The sequence below is a fragment of the Cladophialophora yegresii genome (assembly GCF_000585515.1).
Source record: "Cladophialophora yegresii CBS 114405 chromosome Unknown aczIN-supercont1.3, whole genome shotgun sequence".
Classification (NCBI taxonomy): domain Eukaryota; kingdom Fungi; phylum Ascomycota; class Eurotiomycetes; order Chaetothyriales; family Herpotrichiellaceae; genus Cladophialophora; species Cladophialophora yegresii.
Genome location: NW_006913047.1, coordinates 1,789,583 through 1,814,396, shown reverse-complemented (window position 1 = coordinate 1,814,396; position 24,814 = coordinate 1,789,583). Strand labels below are relative to the sequence as shown.

The following is a 24,814-nucleotide window of genomic DNA, read 5'->3' as shown; positions in this document are numbered from 1 at the left end:
TGATCAATCTACGTGATCGTGCTGGTCTCTTTAGCATTCATTAATGCTGCGGTTCGGTGAGAGTCCCCCACGACAAGAGCCCGAGTAAACAATGCGCTAATTATCGATAACGCGCGTGGCTGCGTGGATGTGGGGATGAAGCGATTAGTCAGCCTTGAACACTTTTGATGCCGCTCAGGTGTTGCGGGCACCCTGGATACAAGTTACGAGCTACTGTAACCCTGCGGCCGATGCGCAAAGCCGCTCTGGTGGCTCGGCAACAATATCAAGGATAATTTAGACGGTCTCAAGCGCCAAGGACATGCGAACATGAAGCTCTAGACAGAAATCGATTCTGCGGATCTTTGATCTGTTCTATCGCACCGGTGCGGATGCGGCCTGCTATCTGCATTTACCTAGCATCCTTTGAGACTGGGCTGGTGGGCTGTTACATCTCGAAGATCATCACCCCTTTGCCCGCTTTGCCCCAATCTACTTTGACTCGTCAAAGACATAGGTCAAGTGACATCTTCCACAGTACTGTCGGTTGTGCATGGCCGCCATGAAAACACCGGCACCGCACTCCTTGGTGGGACACTCGCGCCTCAACCGCTCGATCTTGCCGTCGCCGTCGACCTTGTAGTACTTGAGCACGGCCAACTTTGTCTTCTTGCGCTTGTGCTTGATCTTCTTGGGGGTGGTGTACACCTTCTTCTTGCGCTTCTTGGCGCCGCCCTGGAGCGACAGGACCAGGTGAAGGGTCGACTCCTTCTGGACGTTGTAGTCGAAAAGCGTGAGGCCGTCTTCGAGTTGCTTGCCGGCGAAGATCAGGCGTTGCAGGTGGGATGGGATTCCTTCCCTGTCTGGAGAGCAGTGTTAATGCTATGCGACGATGTGCGGGCTTTCGTCATGCCAAATACCTTGGATCTCGGACTTGACATTGTCGATGGTGTCGCTGGACTCAGCCTCAAGGGTGAGGGTCTCGCCCGCGAGGTTGCGCACGAAAAACTGCATGGTGAAGATCTGGTAGTATGGTGAGCCAGAGTCGAGGAAGAAGATAAGACAGGAAAGCCTACCTCGACAGCGATCTGTCTTCCTCAATCCTCGAGATGCAATCGTGGTTGTTCAGCAGAAGTGCGAGCGGCATCGAAGAGAAATTCAAAAGTTCCTCGTGGGGGCTTGGCAATTTTGCCATGTTATGTAATCATTGCTTCTAGTTCATTTAGCACGTGACTTGCGACATGGCGCGCCTTGCGCGACCTCTACGCGTCTTTTCTGCTTGCCCTCAACGCACACCTAAAACGTCTACGGAGTAATGTCGATGCTGTTTTATCTATGTCGAATGCTACCACGGCTTCGTACCTCGGTGTCATTGTGCGTCTTAGATAAGATCAGATGGACCTAGAAGTATCCTCACCACTTGGAAGCCACCTTGATTGAACAAGCAGTGACGACCTTGCTCGTGTAGCAGAGATCAGTCGATGCGAATGCTGCCGATACTTGCAACAAACGTACAATTCATCCAGGCCGAAATACTGTTTTCGCATCGATTGTTCGGTTTCAGATACGCATGCCCATGGACGGAGGAGGCTCCCAATAGTCAGCCTCGGGGTCGGACTGGAACCTGACTGTTAGGGTTGGTGTGAGGGTTCACTTATCCAACAGACGTATGGGCGAATGACTGTTGAGAGCAATGCAAGCAACAAGATGTTGCTCCACCAGAACTCCAAAGCAGATATTCTCCTGACCCACTTCCTTTGTATCGCGATGGGATGCAGGTTTCTCCGACTGATAATGCCAGTTTTGACTGGGGCTGAAAATCGACCACAGTAATTCAGCCGGAAGTTAAGATCATCGCATTTGACAATCTTGCTTGGAAGAAGTGGCTGCAAGATAGACAACGGCCCGAGGTCGCAGCGGGACTACAAGTCGAATCTATGGGTTAGGGGTCAAGGGACAACGGGAATCTTGGCTGGGCGACGATATATCCCGAGGCTTGAGGTGTAGCCTGCTAGAGGCCGTCATTCAGGTAGGTGCGACAATGGGCAAGGGTTGAACCTGCCGGGTTGGAGTCAATGCGACCGAGAGGCTACGGCGGGCAAGGTGAGTTCTGTAGAACTCAATTCGTTGTTGTCAAGAACCATATTTTGAGGTAGCCCGTGACTTGTTGTTGGCCTCAAGGTGAAGCGAGGTGGTAGGAGCGACCATTCGTAAGGCGAATACTCGCGGGGCGGTGCCGAAGAATCGCAATAGTCGACAGGAAGGGCCGCAGAAACCTATTCTGGGAGGGTTTAGCCTAATGAACAATATTGCTTCATCTGCCACCTCCGCCGGAAGAACTACCGCTCGACTTAACGCGTCAGCCATCAAACCAAACCTTGTTCAAGCCTAACTCTCGAGGCGTGGACCCGAACTTGGGAGCAGTGTTTCAGAGGCCCCAGAAGCGCAAGATTCCATGCCGCGAGCTCCTTTCTGCTTGCGAATATCAGCTCGAGTCTAAGGCATCGTTATGTGTCGGGCAAGAAGCAGAGATTAGCCACAATAACTGAAACCAGCGACGAGATTGAGTATGATAGAATGAAGGATATGTCTCACTCGCCAGAGCGGAAGCCTCGATCGTCTCGATAGTACCGAGCACATGTTCTTGCCAGTCATTGATCACATCGTCAAATCTTGAGCTTTCAGACGTCTCTGCATACCGTCCATCTAGCAGGCCCAGGCTTGACGGGATCAAGAGCATTCCAAGATGACAAGAGAGCCCGTGACGCGCTCGAGAATCCGCAATCTCATTTCAGCGGAGGTGCCACCATGCCCACGTCGTGCACAACTATTTCTTTTCGCATGTGCTTTTTGCTTACTGCCTAGGTGGTCATGCGGGATTCACTGTGTTTTGGTGAATTAAGCTTCATGAGCCTGCGTTACCACGGGCAGACGAAACTCTCATAGTGTTGGACGAACGCGACAGTGACGGGTGGGAATAATGTCCAGAGAAGATCTTCAAAGCAAGGACGAGAACGGACCTCGATCGGAGCGTAAGTCGGAGTCAGTTGGCGCATTGGGGTTGATTACGTAGGCCCGTCCAGGCTATCAGCTGTCAACAGGCACTTCACCCAATCAGCTGCCGTTTGCCGAAAGCGCGCTGCGCTCGGGTAAATTGCCGCCTGTGACGCGCCTTCGGATCCAAACCTGAGATCTCGTTGCTGTGACGACGCGCAGCCGACGCCTCTGTTGACTGAGCCACCACTTCCTCACGGCAGTGACATACTTTGAACCCTGCACTCGCAGTTCATCTTGACTCTGCATCCTCCTCCCATCCCGTACCAATCCGCAAGAACAAACCTCTACACTTCCCAAACCAACCCAAGAGACCTACATACACGTCAACCGAGAACCCTCTCAGGACCCAATTCTGATCTCCCAACTATACCTGCCCTGAGAGGGCCCCTTCTCTGAAAAGAAAGTCGCCAGGAATCGCCTGCGGCTGGTGAAAGCTATATAACAAAAGACCGCTGCCCGGTCCGCAGCCATTGCGCTGCGTGAGGTAAGGCCGAGACGGAAGAGAACACTTCTGGCAATGCTACTAGAGACTAACGTTTGCATGTCGTGCAGTCTCGAACCACTGAAGGATCCATATTTCGACAATTAGTACAACGACCAACCCTTCGACAAGACGACATTCGAACTCATCTCGCCAATCATGATGTCCAATCCACCTTCATCTCTTCAGCAACGACAAAGGCTACATCGGAGACAGAACTCGACACCCGTTGTAGCCTTCGAAGCCATGAAGGTCTCTGCCAGCATGCCTCAACAACCACGCCACAGTATCCACAGACGGGGTCAGTCCTTCGATCTACAGCGAAGCCCCATACGGAAACAGCAGCAAGGCAGCACGGTAAGTATGACTAACCTAGGATCAATCCACGGACAACAGATTTTGCGGGAAGCGCAGCAGCAAAGAATAGCAAGACCGGGCCAGCAACACCAACAACAAAACATGCACATCGGCATGCCCAATTCTCCTGATTGTGGTATGTTTCAAGTGACGTCCAACTCAATTCCAGCGTCACCCTACGACAACATGACAATGAATGCCATCATGCATCAGAATTCCCCAGGCATGGACTTCCAGCATTCACAGCACTATTTCAGCGACATGCCCATGTCGATGCAGAACGGGATGCCAATAGGCCTCATGGATGAGAATAACCCTCAATATTTCCATGATGCTCAAGGTCCCCAGTTCCAGCAAAGTACTGGTATCTCCTTCGATAGCCGGAGGATGTCGCAACCGGATCTGCGGGTACAGACCCAGTTGCGACCTCACACACCTTCGCAACAAATCCAGACTGGTGAGTACTGACCGGGTCCGTCAAAGTTCCGAGGGCCTGACTAACTGTTCATCAGCACGGTTTCCCCTTACACCACCTTTCAGCCAACACACCCAGACAATACAGTACACACGTTCATTACAAGCCTCACCTGCTCTCCAATCACCGTACCCGGTGCCGATGGCCCGAGGTAGGTCATTGCAAGGCATCATAGAGCACGAAGAGTTCAAGCACGAACTTCCAGCGACGCCAGTTGCGCGGGCGTTTGAAATGGCTGAGATGCCTGTACCTAGCCCTCGTCGACGAGCCCAGACTCCACCATCAAGTCAACAAACGGAGGTGACCAAGATTAAACTCGAATCAAGTCCCGAAAAAGGTGATATCTGCGATTCTCAAGCACCAAGGCTCGAAGACCAGCCTATGCCCGTCCTATCAGCCAAGAAGGATGCTGCAGGCAGCGCTTCTCCCAGCAGGCCAGCGCTCTCCCCACGCCGCATGTCGATCTCGGACCTGCATCTAGAGCCCGGTATCGAGGCATCAATCGAAGAGACCAACATCACCCTCGACGACATCGCGCAATATATCGAGGGCCCCGATCCAGTGGACAACAAGTGGGTTTGCAAGTTTGATGACTGCAACAAGAAGTTCGGTCGAAAAGAGAACATCAAGTCGCACGTCCAGACTCATCTTGGTGATCGCCAATTCAGATGTGACCACTGCAAGAAGTGTTTCGTTCGAGGCCATGACCTGAAACGCCACGCCAAGATCCATACCGGTAGCAAGCCCTATCCCTGTCTCTGTGGAAATTCATTCGCTCGTCATGACGCCTTGACGAGGCATCGACAGAGGGGAATGTGCATTGGTGCTTTCGAGGGGGTCGTCAAGAAGGTGATTAAGCGAGGGCGGCCAAGGAAACACCGGCCAGAGATGGACGAGCGCCTTGACAAGGCGAGTCGAACCAGGAAGAACAACAGCGAGCCACAACAGGACTATTATGCATCTTCGGCGTCGAGCTGTTCCATCTCTAGTTGGGGCTCACCACCAACAGAGACCATGGACAATCTCAGCATCCGTGGGAGCTCACCATTTGAGTCCATGGGTCTTTTCAGCATGCCACAGCACAATCCTTTGGCCATGGATCAGGTGATGGGCTTCCCCCCGGACACATTCTCGTTTACTCCACCACACAGCCCGGGCTACTCAACAGGAAACAAACCCAGCCCATCCTACCGCGAGCTGACGCCTGCTGAGCTAGCCGAAGTGTCGAGCATGCTGCCTGATCTCCCTGAGATGGATCAAGCTCTACCTCTGGTGGCGACAGGTCTCGGGGGCTTTACCGAGCATGATCTCCCAGGTCTATCGCATTCGAGCTCGTCGCCTGCAGCCGACGCTGTGGCGTTCGACTTCTCAGACCTGCCTCCTCATACCTCCGGGGGGTTGCAAGCACCACAACTCCCCATGAAGCTTGAGCAGCATGAGAGAAACGATTTTGACAACTTCCTGGATTATGGCAACCTCGAACTGATCGACCCGACGACGGCGCAAGACTTCTTCATGTGAGAGGCGAGGCAGTATGGACTTCGGAAGGGTAGCAGGCACGCTTTAGGGGGGCCACCGACGATCTTTCGAAGACGAAACAACCTATGTAAATATACTCTGGCAATGGATCAACGACTTGGAACGAAAGGGATATTGGAGCAACCTGGGAAACCTTTGGGAAGGGATTGACGAATGGGCTGGGAAACTGTGTATTTCGACATTGTCACGCTGGCTAATGGCTTTACGTCGGTCGTTTTTGTGTCCATTCATTCTCTGGGTGGTTTTGGGATGAGCGTCGGCGCCGAGGCTAACACGCGCCCTTCCTGTCGTGCAGCCTCACTTTGGAGGCTGAATGTGGCAGTCAGTCGGGGTAGGAAGGGGGAAACCCGAGGCGCTGAAAAGACATTCACTTGTTTTGCACCCTTCGATGGTTGGACGGCACACACTCACTCGCTCACTCGCTCACTCGTTCGCGGGTGGAGCCGATTGTCCCAGCTTCACTGTGATAGAGAGCTCATGGCAGACAGTCTTTTCCGGATCTGTAGGTGCTCTGCAGGCATGGCATGCCAAAGCGGACCACCCACGCGGTTTCGGCAATGGGCAGGCAGGGCGAGCGGTCTTACTGTACCTGAGGGTCAGACCACGCAACAGACAGAGCTTAGTACAATCAATGAGCATAGACCGCGTCCAATCAATTCTTGGCGCTGCGTTTCCTGTGCCTGGTTTCTCTGTTGTTTTCTTCTGCGTTTTCATCTAGTAACCACGTCCAAGTGAGGTGCTAGAGGTTGAGTTTCTGTAATGAGTGTTTACTCCTGAAGATGTGGTATGTTCCTCCTAGGTGGCACCTGGGAAGTATGCGCATGGGACTGGTTGCCACCATTGCACGGTATGATGAGATCTTCATTGCATAGGGACACCAATCGAGGCAGTCTCCCACCCACCAGCCGCTTCATGAGTATGAACTACTGTCTTGGGCGTATGAAGTGGCGGTCTCGTGGCGATTGTGAAGCTGTACACAGTAAAGCAAACTTCGGCACAAGGCAGATCGATTCATGTCAAAGTGACGCATCGGAGAAGGGGTCGTCTATGCGAAAAGCGTCGGTGGTTGGCCGGCTGGCTCGCTGCTGCCTGCCTGCCTGGCCGACTGTCCAGCCGGGTCCCAAGCTATGTGCCTCCCACCCACCGGCCGGTTGGTGGGTATGAAGCACATGAAGTGGCGGTCTCGTGGTGAGTGAAGCTGGAAAGCCAAGTTTGGCACGAGGCAGATCAATTCATGCCAAATTGATGCCTCGGAGAAGAGGTTGCCTACGCGAAAAGCGTTAAGAGCAGACTAGCTAGTGACTGGCTGCTGGCTGGCTGGCGGTCTAGATGGGTCCCAAGCTTCTTGTCATCCACACACACTCACATAGCTATGATGCCTCATTGTCACGGATTCTCGCCAGCCGGGGGCATGGAGTATGTAATGACTTGACTGTGTCGAAACTGCCCCAAGGCATGGTGCGCGGTTCTCGTTTGATCCGATGGCGGACGCGCTAATGAGTTGATAAGAAGGTGTGGGAATGTTGTCACTGCTGGCTTAGTCCCAATATCAGAGTGAGGTAGCTGGCACACTTGATAGGACAGACTGCTCGGTCGCACCATTTTAACAAGGAGGGGGTTGGTTTCTTGTGGTCTGATCTTTAGCAGGAGTGGGTGTATTGATTGGTCGGGTGATGGCCCTCGACCCCAAACCGTGGTTTTAACGAGAAGCTTTCTGGGCCGCATAGACGGGTAGGCACGACTGGCACGGTGAGGCTAAAGGCGGGCCTTTGCAGTCGTCCAGTGCCTGATAAGCGGTCCGTTTGGTCGCTGGATGATGACGCCCGTTTCTGCGTCCGCAGCGGTTGCTGTTTCTGCTCTAGCAGACCCATGTAGTCGACTGGTACTGATGGTTGAGGGACAAAATTGTGTTTGTCGCTTGCGGGATAGGTGAGATGGGAAGTGAAGAGACTCGGTCCCACTACTTGCGACAAGATGAGCCTCGGGCTAGTTAGTACTTGAAGGCACTGGCGCTGCGGCCGGTGTTTTCTTGTTCCGTTGAGGTATGTGCCATGCTGTGGTGACCCATCAGGGATTCGGTGTAGTGAGGTCTTGCCACTCAGGTGACATTCAAGGCCGGCTCAAAGGTTCGTTGGCTTATGCTTCACTGACCCAAGTCTCCCCATATTTTAAGGTGTCTTAAGTGCCGCGTTCGAAGCACTGATATCCGCACGCGGCGAGGCAGTCCTGGAACTATCACTTTGGAGATTGGCATACCGGGGCAAGGAAGTGCTGTTCGTTGCACGTTCCATTTGCATCACCTAGGGGCAAGTAGTGTACTTTCGGTCCGGCACTCTAACAATTGATATCACAGATAGCCGGTTCTTGGATTATCCGATCGGCTTGACAGAGTCGCTCCTGCCATGGTTGCCGACTTTCTGACCTTGGGTGCAATGTTGTCGATCAGAGAAAGTGAGGCAGGACGGATCAGGCTGACACTTTAAGGGCTCGATGGTCAAAGGACTAGATGTTGTAAGGGTGTGTTGCCAAGGTGTCGGTAACATTCCACTGCAGTCCGACGAGATGGTAGGATCCGCAGGGGCCGGGTAGTGACGGGTATATTCGCGCTCAGCTGTGCAGATCCTCGCTGGTTACCGGCTACCTTCCGACATGAAGAGAAGCTCGAAGGTGAGCATGCGTGGACACGGAGGGTCGGCCCTCAGCAGGAAGCTTTTCGTGCGTCGATTGATCGTCAGAACAAGTTCATGCGACAGCGTTCGCGCAAGGAGCTATGATTTAGGCAGTGTCGATCGTGCCTATCATTGTACGGCTGTAGTTGGGTTGCTGGAAAACACCTTACTCGGGAATCTTGCTTCTCCAAGACGAGCTTGTGTCAGCGCGTGCTAAAGAAAAAGAAGGCCGTTGATCGGCTGCAGCCTTGCGAATTCTGATTCGTGCGGCGATCGAGCCTACACCAGGGCTGCCCTGGAACCAGTCCCCAGGCTTGAAACAGCGCTAGCCGCTTCGAAAGTGTCGTTCCTGGGGTAGCAGAGGAGGATTGGCTCCCCCAGACGAGGTAGTCGGGTCTCCAGAGTAGAGCTATGAGGAACCGATTCCCAGGACGAATACAAAGTACGAGTATATGTCGATCACGCCGGGAATACTGTGGGAATTAGCCATTCCCACTTTGCTTGCTTCTCTCGATGATCGCGGCACATTTCTTCACTTGAGCCATCTATTTCTCGCAGGAATCGTGAAGAATATCGCCAGTGAGGTCCTGAAGAATCGAGCAGAGAAATCGCCAAACGATTGATCATCCACAATCGTGCTCCATAGGTGACAAGCCCAGAAATGTCGCCAGTTAGCACTCACAGCCGATTCCCCCGGTCGTGTAGTTATGGTGGGACGAGGAGAATCCTCGAAAATTAGTCCACTCGCATAGAAGAATGCTGTTGGCGACACCTTGGCCACCTATGAAAGGTAGGTAGAGGGAGCATTGTGCAACGGTTAGAGCACGATTAGTCTGGATTCCGCCCTGTCAGATAGAGCCGTACCTAAAGTCTCCGCCGCAACTGAAGTGTAGTCATTCGAGAGGCCGGACAGGTTAGGCCAGTTTGTACCACATCCACGTGTGCGAAGAAGAAACGACGGAGACTCCGTCCTCCGCCGAGGAGAGTCTGTTCGCCGACAGGAGATTGGTGACCTTGAGCGGTGTGGAAATCGCGCTTTGCGTGAATTCGAATCCTGCATGGCATTGCATGGTGCAGATGGGCTCGGGCGACTATTGTCTGCCCAAGTTCAACTTGCTGCAGTCCACAGTCGCCGGCGCCGGGTTCGCCTCGCACCGCAGATGATTGCGTGCATTCTCGATCAGCGTTTCCCCGTAATACCTGGCGGTTGTTGTTTGGCGCGTACGATGGAAGGAAGATCAACAGCTGGAGCGACCACCTTCATTATGTTGCCACTTTGAAGAAGCATCCAACGGGGTTCTAAAGAGCGCTTGCCAACACGTGTGCAGCACTGGCGCGTTTCTGCAGCCTCAAAGCTAAGATAAAGTTGAGCGGCCGCCTGGATAGCGCCGGTGTCGAGCGGCGGATGGACGGTCGCAGTGGACGCAGACGAGTGCGAAGGAATGACCAAGGAATGGTTGAGACGACAGAGCAGGGATGCTCAAAGTGAGGCGAGAATGAAGGCGTTGGCCCCATTTGGCAGGGCGGCTGACGTCGGCTGCTCTGATTGGCTGCCGCTCCGTGCCGACTTGGAGGGGGCGTCACTCGTGGACAAGCCGCTGGAAGTGTGTGGGGAGCCTTTCTCGAGGCAACCACTGTCAACACTGATGTCGCTTCAGACGAATGCAATGCTGTCCCAAGCCAAATCGAGCTGCTTCCAATTCCACGTCCGTGCTGCGATGGCACCAGGGGAAGGCTGTTGGTATTGACGAATCGCACCGACCCAGTCCCTCGTCTTAGGAGTCCTATATCTTGCTGGAGGCTCTCACCATGAGACCGTCCGACCCTACCACGGCGACATCCTCACTCGAAGAACAACACAGCACCAAGGCGCGACATCGTCGACACCACTGCCCTTAGCCCCCTTTATACGTTTACGACTGCTGTGCGGTCCCTTCGCCAACATGCCACAATCAATCAGCCCTGCAAACGACTACTGGATATCAGGCTATGGTCTATCCCGCCACATTGTACTTCGACAACTCCAATACTTCCTGGGCCCAGGCGCCACCGTGAGACCATACTCATATCATGTATGGCCACCACTACCACAACCATGGAAGTGTCCAGGCTGACTCAGACCAGGGACGGGAAGGTTTTCTAATCAACGGGCCGCAATTGACCAAGGTAAGCCTGTTGAAGCATGATGAGGTGGGTAGAGCTGATGGTGTTTCAGGAGCAAATCGAGGATCTTAAACGACAGTCGGAGCAGTATGAACGGCAACAGACAATGAGGATGTCCAATCGATCTAGCAGCGGCACCGACGACGACGACTGTGACATCAATGAGATTGTGTCGATTAGCGGAAGTCGGCGGCACAGTCCCACGCATGCTTCTGCGTCCCAGTACAGGCGAGAACGACACCGGTGACCCCTCGCCACGGCCCATTGCTCAGTCTGGAGAAGACTGTTGAAAACTCTGCGTGCTGCACGATGCAGCATGGTTTATTGGGCGGTTGGCTTACTCGATGCCGAGAAGTGACTCAAGTGGACGTCGATTCGTACAAACAGTGCGTGCGACAAGACTCCGGCTCTCCACTGGATGACACCAGGCCATGCAAGGAAGGCTGTCGTCTTAATGCCATGGGACACGGGCGGGCTGTGGTTGCATAATGAGGCACATGGCAGGAGTGTAGGATGCGGGGGCCATGCGCCTCAAGAGTTCATCAGGTTGGACTGCCCGGTTGCATAGCGGGAAGTCAGGTATATGCAGGTCGGTTTGCGCTGGAGTCGTGGCAGCTTGACACTTACGGGCATAGAGAAAATGCAGGTTCTGGGCCCACAGGTCGTGTGAACTGCGGAGCAATCTCTTTCTCGACTGGAAATTGGCGTTGATGATTGGCGCATGCGAGGCCCCGTTTGCTGATAGCATCTAGTGGTAGACAGAGACTCAAAGCTTAGTCGATATATGCATCTCAAGACCCTCTGTATGTCGTGTAGGTCCATGGGCCAACCAACACGGGGACATGGTAATGCCGCTCGCCCTTTTTGACGTAGAATTTGACTTCAATTTCGGGCCAGAAGCTCTCGATGCCCTTCTCTTCATACCAAGGTCCAATGTCAAACTTGATGCTCCAAGCGATTCGCTCTCCCGCAGAGTAACCTTCCACAACTTCCTGTAGACTCTTGCCGGCAGATGGTTCCCATTCTTTAACTCGCCCGTCCTCGTTTGTGGAAGCAGTGAAGGCCACATGCGACGGTGTGTTTGAGCTGCTGTTGGACGACAGAAGGGTCAACGTAGCTTTCAGGCCGGACGCCGGAGTGCCCGACAGTGTGTTCAGGACGTGACAAGTGATTGGGGACGCCATGCTGTGGCGAGAACGAGGGGTGCAGTGACTGTGCAGCTGTGACAGACGTTGCATAGAGAGACTTGAGTTCTTCGGTTTGTGGGTTCTTGATCTGTTCGAGCTGTCTTAAATGGAGCAATGTCGGCGGACGACGCCGATGTCAGGAGGAAGTCAACGAAGTCGCAGCTCTGAAATTCGCAGCTTCTCTCGCTTCGATGGCTTCCTTATCGGTGGGGCGCTACTGTCGAGCATTTGTTATCGGAAGGCGGCGAAGCCAGAAGCTTAGGATTGTCACAAGTCTCCCTCCTCCGTCTCTTCACCTTGTCTAAGCTCGAGATACCCTCCTTCATGTGTCAGTGGCCGGAGATCAGCGTCCTTCTGACGCAGTATGTACCGCCTCATGAGCCAGGGCAAGTACTCGGTAACCTGGTATTTCACAAAAGCCCTTGTTGAGATAGAGAAGACATCATCAAGTTCGTCGAGTGTTTTCAGTCGTGTTTCCGGCAGGAAAAGGAAGATCAATATCACTGCCACCACATTCAGTGCTGCGTATAGAGCAAAGGCGCCTTGAGACTTCAGAGTTGTAAGAATCCGAGGAAATGTTAGCGATAGCACGGCTGCCCAGAAGTTAGCCGTAGCGACGGCGAAGCTCATCCCAACCTCTCGATGTGAGAGAGGAAACACTTCAGCTGAATAAGTATTGGGGACTGGGCCCATTCCTGGTGAGTAAAGAGCGCAGAAGAGGTAAACGAGTGCGACGAGCACTCCAAAATGTGCTGAGTAGTTTGCTGGGATGTTGAAAGACAGGCCGGTCGCCAACATGGTCACCGCCATCAGCGGTAGCGTTAATAGCAAAAGCGACCTCCGTCCTAGTGTGTCCATCGTCCACACGGCAGGAAACGCGCCCAGGAAGTTGACGAAGCCAAAGACGCAGGATGCCAAAAGCGCACCAAAGTCGGAGAAGCCGGCGTCCGAGAATATCGTCGATGAATAGAATGCGATAATGTTGATCCCACACAGCTGTTGAGAGAGCATCACAACATATGAAGCCGTGGTCGCCCGTCTGATACGAGGAACAGTGAAAAGACCGGAAATCTTCCTTGAGAAGGAGAGTTCCTCGGGGTCCGCAAATTTTGACTTGACGACGTGTTGTCGGTAGGTCGAATAAAGCTCTTTGGCCGCCTGCAGCTCCGTATTCCGGAGTCGGGCCAAGGACCGAAAAGCAAGATCATAGCGGGTCCCATTCTTCAGATACCATGCGGGCGATTCGGGGCAGAGATACAACATGCTGAGCAGAGGGATGGTGGGGATGAATGGGCCCGCCAGTTGCAATCGCCAGGCATCATCGCCGTACTGTCAAGTCAGCAATTCCCGCGAGAATCAGCGATGAGGCATGGGACGTACATGGTAGACTGCAGCATTGGCCACAAATCCCAGGAATATTCCAAAGGCGGTCCACATCTGCCATGAGACGGCAAGACCACCACGGATCCCTGCTGGCGCGCATTCGGCAGCATAGACAGACACGGTGCTCGCGTTTAGGCCAAGCCCAATGCCTAACAGAAATCGAGAGACCAGCAACTGCGGCCAAGTCCTGCTCAGAGAGGACCCCAGATTTGAGACTAGGCACAGCGATCCTCCTGAAAAGATCGCACCACGCCGCCCAAGTCGATTGTTGAATGGATCTGCGAGCCAAGCACCAACCAGCCCTGTGCTGAGGTATATGGCGCTGTTGATCAATCCCACCACGAAGTTGTCGTGCTTGCTATCGGAGCCAACCCCAAGAGCCTGCGGGAAATACAGATTGGCTCCGTTCATGCCAGTCTGTGCCCAGCCTTGTTCTATGGCACCGATCGAGCATACCAGAATGGTGAAGTACAGCATCTTCGGTTGGCGCCACCGCCGATCCGTTTCGTCGTGCAAGGATCGAACCTCTGAAGCGGTAAGGTCGATATCCGCTAGCGATGCTTCGCCCTGCACAAGCACGGCAGCTTTGCGCAGCGCCATAACATGATCGGTCAATCCATAAAGCTTAGCGAATTCCTCGACCTGTTCGACGACAGCATCTCCAGCGAGTACATTGTGGTCGGCATGCTCCCACCCGAGGGAATCCTGCCGCGAAGATGACTGGGCACCCTCAGTCTCCACGTCTTCCTGATGCTGGGGGTCGAGTTTGGACATGTGGTCTCCTTCACTCTTTTGCTCGCGTGCCTGTGGTCAAGATTGGGCTTTCCACCATGCGCGTTATTCTCGCAGTCGTGCGTCTACGGTGAAACAAACACCACGGGATATTTTGCGCGCCGCATGGAATTTCATGAGTCGTGCTCCACCGTATAGATACTCGGGGCAAAACCACGCGATCCCCAATGCGACACTCGGCACAACTTTCCCGTGGTAACTTTGAAATCAGATGCCACTCATAAGACGTTGCGTATTTGTTCTCAGTCGTCGACTCTCCGGGCAGGATAAACCCCAAGATACTGATTTTACTGTAGCACCCTCGTCTAATACCCGAACGCTCGGCCTACCATTGCTTATGCTTCTGATCCGGCATTGCGATTGAGTATCCCGCACCGTCGGGTTCTCTTCAGGCGCTGTCGAGCAAAGTCTTTTCGACCTTCGCCATCTCTGAGGGTTCAAGCACCCCACAAAGGCCTGGAAGCGTACCCGGTACGGGTAAAAAGTGACCTAAACCCTGGTGCTCCTTCCATGCTGATATACGTACTCGATCTCCCCTATCCGCGTATGAGCTTAACACTACTCTGCAGCGCGTACCCGCCTACCGCTCGACAAGGCAGGTGCAAGACAATAGCCTCAACTTTCGAGGCTACATAGTTGTCTCCCGCCACTCAGCACTTAGCCTATGGAATTGTGGATTGATCAGACTTTCAAGGACCGCTGCGACCTCAAGCTTCATTACATCCTTAACGGCGTCCCAGTCTTCATGGGGCAAGTCCCACACCTTAAAGTAAGCTGATTACATCTGGATCAATGTCGTAAGCCGAACGACACCGCAAACCCTTGATGAACAGCACAACATAAAGAGCCTGATGGCCCGCGTCCACCGCCCGACGCATCTTTGTGCTGCCACCAGCCGCGTCAAGACATCGGCAGAGAAATCTCCCTTCCTCCGCAAACTAATCCGGGACCTATTCTCTCACAAGTGACAGCACCGCAGCCGCTCAGGCTCTAAAGCGCTCGAAATGACGAAGCTATCATCAGCGACAGCGACAGCGACAGCGACCAATCCGGTAAACCTGCCCGCTCGCTATGACATCCGGAGACTCACGCAAGAACACCTCCCTTTCGCCTTAGCCATCGTGCTGCACTCCAACATGTTCTACTCGCCCGTCTGGCCCATAGTGTACCCGGAGAACAAGACGGCGCGGCTCTACGAGGCCTTTCCGGCCGGCGAGTATCTGATCCGGCACCAGATCGAGTCGGGCTACAGCTTCGGCGTCTTCGACCTCGAATACCAGTTCAAGCGCACGGAATCCAAGCCTGACGGCAGACTGTACTGGGACATGCAGGATACGACGCTGGACGCGGACCAGCTCCTCGCGCAGATGGACTTCCCGCTCGTGAGCGTGGCCATGGCCTACGACGGCATCAAACCGCTCGACAAGGGGCGCGTTATGCCCTTGATCGCGTGCCTCCCCCTGTTCGGCACCTTCTACCACGTGCTCGAGACACTGGACCCGCGGCCCGAAGCAAGCTGGAAGCCTACGGCCGAGAAGCAGCTCATGCTGCGCAACGCAACCAGCACGCGCCACGACGCCGAAGGCAAGGGCCTCATGAAAGCGCTGGCACAGTCCCTGATGCGCTACGCCCACGGAGAGGGGTTCAAGGCCATCCAGATCGAATGTTTCGCCGATGCGGTCACCAAGGTGTGGTCGGAGCCGCCGCCCTTCTTTAGGAGCACGGTGATCTCCGAGTTCAACACCGCGGAACTGGAGGTCGAAGAGGAGGTCGACGGCGTCAAGAGGAAGGTCAAGCCCTACGGGGACAACTGTCGCCAGCGCGCCACCAAGATTTATTGCGAGCTGAGATCGAGTGAGCCCAACGGTACAGCAGTGAAGTAGACTGGCTCCAGTCGGGGCTTGTATAGGAGTATAGGTTGCGTTTGGAAGCGTGCTGTCTTTGCGGTAGCTTACAATTGCCATGGTGGTGCTGAATCCTTATGGAGACTCACTCTTTCGTATTTAAAACTCCCCTGGAAAACCGCTGCCGCTCTGCCCATGTGATGACGCCACAAAGCTCCTACTGTATCCTTCGGTTCCTACTGAATTGTCTATGAACCTCTATTTTCCGACAAAGCGGACGCGAGGACCACCGAGAAGCCAGTAGGTACCGCAGCTGTTCACCCCTCGAGACTGGGATGCTTGAGTATCGTGTCCTCTACTCGGCGACATAGGAGCTACTGTTGTTGGCTCAGTGCGGGCACCCAGTACTCACCTCAACGGCCCCTCCGCTTAGGCGATGGTTGGTAGCCAACGGTCGAGAACCTGGAGTGCTTGCTTGCTTGCTTACTTGCCCTGAGGGAACCCATCGCGTCCCGTCCCACATCCCCTCAGCTGTACCCTCCGTGGAAACATGGCACGTGGCAGAAACAAAGCCTACTAGATGCGCTCGAACAGCTCGTCCCTCCGCCTCTTCAGCGCCTCCAATTCCGCCTGCAGCCTGTTGACTTCACCCCTCGAGGCATCGACATCCGGGGGCAGACCACGAAACTCCCGAAACCGGCGCTCCAAGGCCGTGATTTGGGCCCTTTTGTCATCCAGGACTTGTTGTTTCGCAACCAAAGCAGCCGTGCTCTGTCTGGCCCGTTCTCCAACGGTTGCGAGCTGGCTGTCCAGGACGGCGATGCGGGCCTTGTACTCCGCCGACTTCAGCTGCAGTTGTTTGGTCTCGCGCTGGTGCTGGAGAGTCTGGGCGTGGAGATGCGAGTAGTCCGCCGTCGTCGTCGCCGAGCCGATGCCGATGCCGATGCCCGACGCGTGAGGCGGTGTAGATGGGCGTGACCCCGCTGTATCTTCTGGGTTGGACAGCTGCGCCGCTCTTTCGCGGATGGTGGACACGCGGTGCAGTGTCGTGGTGGTTTGGGTTTGCAGGGTGGATATGAGAGTTTCGATGGATGAGATGTGGTCTTCCAGGCGGAATGTTTGGCGCGAGAGATCGACGATCCGGGCGGGTAAACTGTCGATTATGCTCGCGGATTGGGAGGGCGATGATAACGACGATGGCGGACAGCAGCCAAGCAGGCCTGCTGAGCGGGCTAGAGACTTCAATGAGTCCTTTCCGGCGTCTGAGAGTGAATTTTCGAGTGAGGAAAGAAGCGAACTCGCGTTGTCTCCTGTTGCCTCTTGACCTTGACCACTCGCTCGCTGCATTCGGTCACGTTCTGAGATGGCCAGTTCCTCAAATTTGGCGTCGAAGAGTAGTTCCTGGAGCCGGTCTGCTGCAATGTTCTCGGCCATGAGAGATTGGAAGGCTTTCAGTGTAGTGGCATTTCGCTCGAACGCCGGGACTGGGGACGGGTGGCACAGGTTTGAGAGCCACGAAAGGACGATTGACCAGGAGTGCGACTCAACGGCCTGAGCGCGTGCTTTTGATGGGGAGGCTTCCATCTTATCAATATTACATGAGTGGTGTCCAACAAGGGTAAAGGGATGTGGCACTCAGCCCGGCAAGGGAGGACAACTCAAACCTGGGCTCTCCGACACTTGGTAGAGCGAGCATCGCAAGAAGGGCGACTCAGACGATACACGCGTTTACTAGACCGAGTTGCTTCACGATCTGCAACCTCTAGCCGCAGAATTCACTAGCAGTCTTTGAGGAAGGGTTCAGTTTTTAGTGGATGAGATTAAGAGGCGTGCGGGCTCGTCGACATGCCGGTGTTGGTGGCTGAAGGTTGTCTCGGTGAGCCTGGTAGACTGTTTACGAAGTACGGAGTACGAGATACGAGATAATGGTTGGCTTCCGGCAGACTTGCCTTAAGCTGCTAGCGTTTATTGAAAGCTTCACCATTGCACCCAGCTTCCCACGAATAAACGATAATTTACTCCAGCCTCTCAATCACAAACGACTGGCAAGGCTGGCCGACTCGGCAGTAAGACTGCCGCATGTGCAGCCCTTTGAGATTGAAAGAACTCCGGTATCTGGACATGGGAAGAGGGCGTATTGCTCGCAGGGACCCTCCTTCAAGAATCTTTCTATTCCAACGACTCCTTCGCTGTCCTTGCTCAAAGGTCGCAGATGGAGAATAAGGTCATGGCATTTGCACCCCTTGCCATGACCGGCTGTATGCTTCTGATTGTGGGAGGTTCCTGAACCGGCCTTGATATGGCACTGGTCAGCTCCGGGCATTGTGTCTGAGCTCTCAGTCTCGGCATATACGACGTAAGTACGTACAGCTGTGTAGAGAGCAGTATTCAATGAGTGCTGGTTCGGAGTCGGCATGGCTGGCGTGGTGCGGAGGATTGTCATCGATCCGTCGACAGCGCAGCTGACAACACTGAGCAGTTCGGCAGTCTGAGGAGGTCGCAATGCGTTCTACAAACAACAATAACTTATAAAGGATGCCAGGGAGGGTGGCCAGTTTTATACTTCAGTCCGGATGGTCAGGCTTGAGCTCAGCAACCATACTGGGCACACTCGCGCTTCGTCAATTAGAAATGCCGATTCCATCTAGATGGGAGTTGATGATATTGAACTGTGCGTCAAGTGGATATGCGTCTATCATGGTGGCGGATGCGACGAGTCTCCCATCGTCTTGCAGGGCAACGTCCATCCTCTGAGGCTCGAATGAAGATTCTATAATTGCGTGCTGCTTGTAGCATACCCGAGACCCCGACGCCCAGATCACGACTGCCCGATATGGTAATTTCCCAGCGAGGGCGCTGCCTGATCCATATTTCTTCGCTCGCGAGTGGCTGCTTTGCTTTTGAATATACGAGCATCCAGGCAGAGAGTTGGCAAAGTGTCCAGGCATGTGCACACGCTCAGTGGGAGATCATCCTTCCTTTCTAGTGTACGCAGCCTCGCCGATGTCTCCCTGTTTAATGTTCTTTTAAAGATCTGAGCCGCATGCAGCCCATTGGTTCACGTAGCTGGCCGGAGTGATAAAGGCCCGTCCTGGTTGACACGAGAAACGAAGGCTGCCGACTTAGTTACAAGCAAAGGCTGAGGATTGCTTGCTACTCCGTCGGGTGCCGTTGGATGCTCTTCTTTGGCGTGCAGAGTGATCGGCCGCATGCATGAGAGTGCAAGTGTTTTACCAAATAGAAGGCCCCAGCGAGTCTTGCTCATCCTTTCTTGACTTGGACGAAGCAACTGGTCGGACTTCTTTCACCTGCATGACGAACCACACGCCCATGATGGATCGTACGTGTAGTAGTCTAGTGGCATGATGAAAGATGCCAGGGCGCCCCGTGCCATGTTGTAATACTCGCCACAGTGGCTGTGCTTTGACCAACTGGAGAAAGCTGCAAGGGCAACAACTGTGGCTGCGGAGATGGGCCAATGCGCCCCGTTGGTGTAGAGATGAGCGCCCACTCTTAGTCGTTTTGGCCCTGTCCACGCAAGCCCAGCTCTTCGGGGTCGGAACAAGAGGCCATGGCTGACAAGACCTTCAGGGTGCAGTCACAGCCAAGCAGGCATTTCCTGGCACCGATCTCCCACAATCAAGGACGTAGTTCACTCCTCGCAGAAAAGCGCGTGGTATAGGCGCTATGTACCTTCTCGTGGCGGTGGTTCATACACTCATCACACGATGTACGGAGTATGTCTCCTGGAATTCTCCTGACCAGGACACGGTCGTTCGGAGCGGATTTGCAGCCCGTTGGTTCTCGTATGTCCGCTATCGCGCCAACACGCTCGCCCACGGGCTCCCCTCGATTGCCCGCCAACCGACGAAACCATCACATGCCTGTCGATGGCCGTCATAACCAACCACCGTTAGCATTCTCTTGATCCAGAATCTTTCGGCCCAGCAGCGCCAGGTTGAAGCCATTTTGATTTAAGAGCTCGTCTTGTATCTGGAGTTCTCCACCAGCAAACCTCTCGGGTATCTTGTCTTCTTCGCCGATGTTGGTAGAACTCCGCCACGGCTGCCTGACGGAAGCTGGCTTTCGCGATGGGAGTGTAGATGACCATGGGGTGTCTCACTAGCCAGAAGGTTCCACCAGGTGGCCAATGGGTTTCATCATGACAACAAGTCAATTGCCTGACCGTTTGATGTACATGACCTTTGACCAGCTCCCATTGACAATCTTGAGGGCACATTCTGGTTTGTGGTTGGGCTATGGCTAACAAGAGCTTGCCCAGTGGGGCAGCGACGAGCGAGCGTCAAGACTGATACTTGCGGCAGGTGGATTGAGGATCTGCCACGTTCCATAAACACGAGGATTCCGGGAAATACGATATTCTTCTCGGGCGGACATGATTGCAGGGTCGCCTCGCATGTCAGCGTATGAACGAAATCCATGAGAGCCTCCTACAGTCCTCGTCGACCGTCCCAGGCGTGGCTTTGGTACCGAAAGTCGGAGGATTGATAATCTGAGTAATGTGACTAATGTGACCCCTGATACAAAAGTTCCGAGAGGTGAGAAGTGAGATCAGAAAGGTGATCGAAGGAAGGAAATCCATGACTACCCTTGTTTTCTCTCGATTGATGGCACAATTTTCTGGACACGCCTCCAGGCTTCTAGTGCAGAATCTTTGCCTAAGACCCTGAATGATGGTGGAGGGACGAGGCATCTGATCTCCAGCGGAATTGCGCGACCCAAGATCGATACCGCGAGAGGGGCATTACTCCGTGTCTCGTCAAACTCAAGCACATGTGATTTGGGCGTCGCCGTTCACACCCTCATGCCCAAGGATCGGGCCAAATTGACACTGTTGCCAGTCCAGAAGCTGACATACTGTGTGAATCCTCCCACCAACCCTCCTACAATCTGCGCATCTTTCAGCCTTCGGTCCAGGAATTCTTCTGTCGCAACAAAATCACTCGAGGTGTCTGTCGTCATAAACATCTCCGAGCTGGCATAGACTGCTGCGAGTGAGGCTCTTTTCGTGTACCAGGAGGAATCAACAGCTGTGTCGCCAGCGAGGTACCAGATTTCGTCGGACAGAGCATTGAGCTCTTTCACGGAGGCAGGGATATTTTCGAGGAGGGACATGTGGCCCAGAGCCTGTCACGAAGCTTGTCAATTCCTCGCTCGAGTAGGGAGATGGCGTGTCACTTACTGCTTTCCAATGCTGGATGATGTCTGCATTGGCTCTCAGGCGTGCCATGGCAAGCGTCCGGACCTTCCCACCCAGACCGAACCTGCCTTCTTCGGGGAATTGTACCTTATCCTTCAGCAAGAGCCTTTGTGTGACAAGATGATAATTGATCAGATCGAACACACGACGAGGAAACAGCTGGACTGTCACATCAAGGTATCCCGCGTCCTTAGCTCCCAATGTCATTGCTCTTTGTGTGAAGCCATGTTCTGGAACGCGTTTGATAGCCGCAGAGAGGATTCTATGTTGGGCTTCGGGGAAAGGTGGGGGATCCGGGTGATGTATCGAGAAGTATGTTCGTTTGAGCTGGTAGGTAGCCACCCTGTTTGCGGATCGGCATGGCTTACTTGTCGTAACTAAACGAGCCAGTAATGCTTCTGTGAGTGTCATACCCGGCGCGCAAGCAGTAGACATGGTCGGAGCCTGACCTGATCGGGATGAGACGGGTATACTACGGTATGAGCTCTTTTGAAGAAATCGCAAGCGGTTTGGGCGAGCGCGAGTTGTCGGACGTGAGATGCGGATAGAGACTGGCGACTCAGATGTGCAGTGTGTGGTTCCTACTGCATGTGAATATGCACGACATCTGCAGCCGTCCGCGAAGGCATAAGCTAATCATGAAGTGCTTGATCATTTGATGAGCCAGGCGAAGATATTGGGTGATCTATTCCTGGGGCGCAGATGCAGTTGCGGCGGACTTGGAAAATCTCCAGCCTTGCAAGGCTTGGCACTGACTTAGCCTCATTGGCTGCAACGGGGAGCTCCCGTGACTGATTCGACTTCGCTGGACTGCGCTCAACTGTTTGAACGATCCAGGAGCTGGACCCCGACATTAGCTCTAATCACCCATTTGTGTCAGACGGCTAGCCAGCTGGACATCGCCCAGAAGCGGAAGGTAAAGACCTATATTGCAAGATAGATGGTAGTACTCCAGGTGGCAAAAATGCACTTGTCACTCTGCCTGACCACCGAATGTCCCTCTCCTCTCTTACCCGCCTGCTCGCATAACTAAGTGATCGGATCGCATCTGAATCCAGCAAAGGCGTGTCAGATGAATGCAACTCCCAGCGGCTACGATTAGTAGGGAGCGGTGACAATTATTCTAGAAGATTACTTGAAGGATTTTCGATCCGTGTGCAGTAACGTGTGGGTTGAGCCCAGTGCTCGGTGTCTTCGAGTACTACGTACAGTATGTACCCGATGTGTAGCCGCAAGAGGCAGAGTCCAGTTGGGCACCGTCACAGAGGTGACCCAGATAAAAATTGTCCCGGGATATATCTTGCATAACATGGGGTACTTGTACTCCATATGCAACTCGGATTCCTACACAGTACCTACAACTCCAAAGCTTCCCTTCGAGCCACTTTCGTAAGAGGGCCAACCATGCACGATCGCGAAGAATGCTTCCGGCCCTTGGATGCCCCGCAGAGAAAAGACGACAGTAGTCGATTATGCGCTTTTGCATCAGTCGCACCTCGCGCCAACCTGTTTCCAGTCACCATTCCGAGTGCTGAATGCATCTAGCAGCAGGAATGTATGTCAAAAGTGGCGCAGTCATCGGCGTTCATAGGAGCGAGGTTGAAAGATGGTTGTGTGCGGTCAACGCGGAAGCAGAGAGCCGGTGGATCGTCCAAGCCCAGCGCCGCAGCCGCAGGCTCTTGGGCTCCTTTTATCCGCGCTTCTACGGAGTACTTCATGCCGATTGACTGGGCATCGAGGCTTTGGGCCAACTATTGACTTGGCTGCCGCTGTGGCTTGCTCCTCACTCACCTGAGAGGCAGGCCCGAAATGCGCTTAGACTTTGCGAGATGCATGTGGGAGAGCTTCCGGTGCACCTAGCCGCAACATGCGCGAGGGAGAGTTCGGCCTTATCGTGGGGTCATCGAACCCAACAGGCCGATAAATGCGCGGGGATTGTTTCGAACAAAGGATAGTGCATGTTATGTAACTCCAGACCTTAGCAGGTGCAGAGTAGCCAGCACAACCCGGTCGCAATAATTGGCGAACAGGCGGTGGTGATATGTGGGACGTTTTCACGCCCAGCTATCTCGTATGGCGCCACGGGCTGCCGATCTTATCGTTCGTAAGCCGTCAACCCTAGACAGTGTTTGACAACCTTGGAAGGGTCCTGCTCAATCTGGGTCAGCTTCATGCATGAAAGATTAGAGCGCCGCATGGACGAGGTCCAGAAAGCGTGGTCGCAGACGATAGAGTTCGACCCCAATACACTATCTCCACGGCTCAGGATCTGGCACCTCGCCGGTGAACAGCAGACATAATGGGAAACCTAGAGATCCCCATGTCAAGAGTTTGTGGGTAGGCCGAGCGATGAGCGGCCGGTCCGCAGCCGAGCGAGTCCAAAGCTGGAGAAAGACTCCGTCTCGAAGATCAATAATCTGCTCGGACAGACCATTAGTCGCGAGCATCTTCAGCAGAGAATGCTCCATAACTCAAATCTCCCTCTAACGGTCCTCCCTTCGTAACAATGCGAATGGCTCTCAGGCGCCACCCGAGAGAGTCTTGTGCAGGGGCAGCACAAAGAACGCAGGACTAGCTTAATCTATACAGGAGCTGCAGAGCCACGGTCCTGAGAGGGCTGAAAGAGAAGCGCCAGGCAGAAGAGGTTGCGGAGGCAGAGCTTATGCTCGGAGAGGCCCTTTCCTGGCTCTGAAATCGAGGAACCGATTTCCTGCCTGGCGGCAACAACGGCCCTATTGGCACCCACGCTGCCTTATAGGCGCACCGAGGGTTGTAGACTAGGTACCTCGGTGTGCATTGAAGCTCGAACAGGCCCACCAGTATTGGCTTATACTACTGCGTGTGTAGGACTGATCAATTAGCTTGACAGTTCAAGTCTCGGTGACAGGAACAGGGGAGTTCAAGCAGCTCAAATGCAGTGCTAGCGCCAAGGCCAGCGGCCCACTCAGACATCGTGCCTTCGCTTGTTTTGCCGTCACACTCTGTGCTGCGCCCATCCACAAGCCATCTCTCGCCATCAACACCTTGCATCCATCTTGCTGCCTCCCGCGTCAATAGCTGCCGTGATTCCATCGGAGCCTTTCCCATACCTGACCCTCCTAACCCTCCTCCGTGGCCCGACTCTGCCGTGCTGCTCACACAGCCGCATCCGTCCTCGCGTTAGGCCCCAGACAGCAGGCTTACAGGCTTACTCGATCGACTGTATTATCGTGACAGCAGCCCCTATTGGGCACCGTTCCGAACGGACCCTGTCCTGACAGCCCCGACAAGAGCCAATTGCGCGCTCAGTGGCCGACCTCTGGTTGGTCACTCACCTCTCCCTTGCTTTGGCACAGACAAAAAGAGGAGGAATGGCACAGGCACCCTGGAAAGTGGAGGCTGCGTCGGCGAAATCGTCCTCAGAGACGGTGGAGTCCGATGTGATGGATGCGCGACAAGCGCGTGACGAATGGAAGCATTGATGGAACATGTTGCTGACTGACCGTGTTATGGCAGAGGTTTCCATTTACAGCATCACCTGCCTTAGGTATCAACACCACGCTCCCAAAGACACCATATCACGGCCCAATCACGTCCTATCTCCCACGTACAGCACCGCGCTCGGAAAGCATTGCATGACTCGGAGACTCCACTTCAAAACTCGTTCTCTTTCGCCCCGCCAGAGCCG

General features: G+C 54.1%; 8 protein-coding genes across 8 annotated transcripts; 3 read left to right on the top strand and 5 right to left on the bottom strand.

The window, feature by feature from the left end:
* Positions 1-471: 471 nt before the first annotated feature.
* A1O7_04368 (ubiquitin-40S ribosomal protein S27a) lies at positions 472-993 on the bottom strand (the record flags this gene model as incomplete). The annotated part of the gene is made up of 2 exons (XM_007758379.1): positions 472-842; positions 900-993. The coding sequence occupies 2 exons, from the start codon at positions 991-993 to the stop codon at positions 472-474; spliced, it is 465 nt and encodes a 154-aa protein (XP_007756569.1).
* A 3,587-nt stretch (positions 994-4,580) lies between these two features.
* On the top strand, positions 4,581-5,870 carry A1O7_04367 (regulatory protein SWI5; the record flags this gene model as incomplete). Its single annotated transcript, XM_007758378.1, has 1 exon — positions 4,581-5,870. One exon carries the CDS (start codon positions 4,581-4,583, stop codon positions 5,868-5,870), a length of 1,290 nt encoding a protein of 429 aa, XP_007756568.1.
* Positions 5,871-10,500: 4,630 nt separating this feature from the next.
* A1O7_04366 (uncharacterized protein) lies at positions 10,501-10,967 on the top strand (the record flags this gene model as incomplete). Its single annotated transcript, XM_007758377.1, has 3 exons — positions 10,501-10,629; positions 10,682-10,723; positions 10,773-10,967. 3 exons carry the CDS (start codon positions 10,501-10,503, stop codon positions 10,965-10,967), a joined length of 366 nt encoding a protein of 121 aa, XP_007756567.1.
* A 544-nt stretch (positions 10,968-11,511) lies between these two features.
* Positions 11,512-11,904, bottom strand: A1O7_04365 (hydroxyisourate hydrolase; the record flags this gene model as incomplete). The annotated part of the gene is made up of 1 exon (XM_007758376.1): positions 11,512-11,904. The coding sequence occupies one exon, from the start codon at positions 11,902-11,904 to the stop codon at positions 11,512-11,514; it is 393 nt and encodes a 130-aa protein (XP_007756566.1).
* Positions 11,905-12,174: 270 nt separating this feature from the next.
* Positions 12,175-14,064, bottom strand: A1O7_04364 (uncharacterized protein; the record flags this gene model as incomplete). The annotated part of the gene is made up of 2 exons (XM_007758375.1): positions 12,175-13,236; positions 13,288-14,064. The coding sequence occupies 2 exons, from the start codon at positions 14,062-14,064 to the stop codon at positions 12,175-12,177; spliced, it is 1,839 nt and encodes a 612-aa protein (XP_007756565.1).
* A 1,022-nt stretch (positions 14,065-15,086) lies between these two features.
* Positions 15,087-15,965, top strand: A1O7_04363 (uncharacterized protein; the record flags this gene model as incomplete). Its single annotated transcript, XM_007758374.1, has 1 exon — positions 15,087-15,965. The coding sequence occupies one exon, from the start codon at positions 15,087-15,089 to the stop codon at positions 15,963-15,965; it is 879 nt and encodes a 292-aa protein (XP_007756564.1).
* A 537-nt stretch (positions 15,966-16,502) lies between these two features.
* On the bottom strand, positions 16,503-17,510 carry A1O7_04362 (uncharacterized protein; the record flags this gene model as incomplete). The annotated part of the gene is made up of 1 exon (XM_007758373.1): positions 16,503-17,510. The coding sequence occupies one exon, from the start codon at positions 17,508-17,510 to the stop codon at positions 16,503-16,505; it is 1,008 nt and encodes a 335-aa protein (XP_007756563.1).
* A 3,231-nt stretch (positions 17,511-20,741) lies between these two features.
* A1O7_04361 (rpsU-divergently transcribed protein) lies at positions 20,742-21,354 on the bottom strand (the record flags this gene model as incomplete). The annotated part of the gene is made up of 2 exons (XM_007758372.1): positions 20,742-21,074; positions 21,130-21,354. 2 exons carry the CDS (start codon positions 21,352-21,354, stop codon positions 20,742-20,744), a joined length of 558 nt encoding a protein of 185 aa, XP_007756562.1.
* Between the last annotated feature and the right edge of the window lie 3,460 nt (positions 21,355-24,814).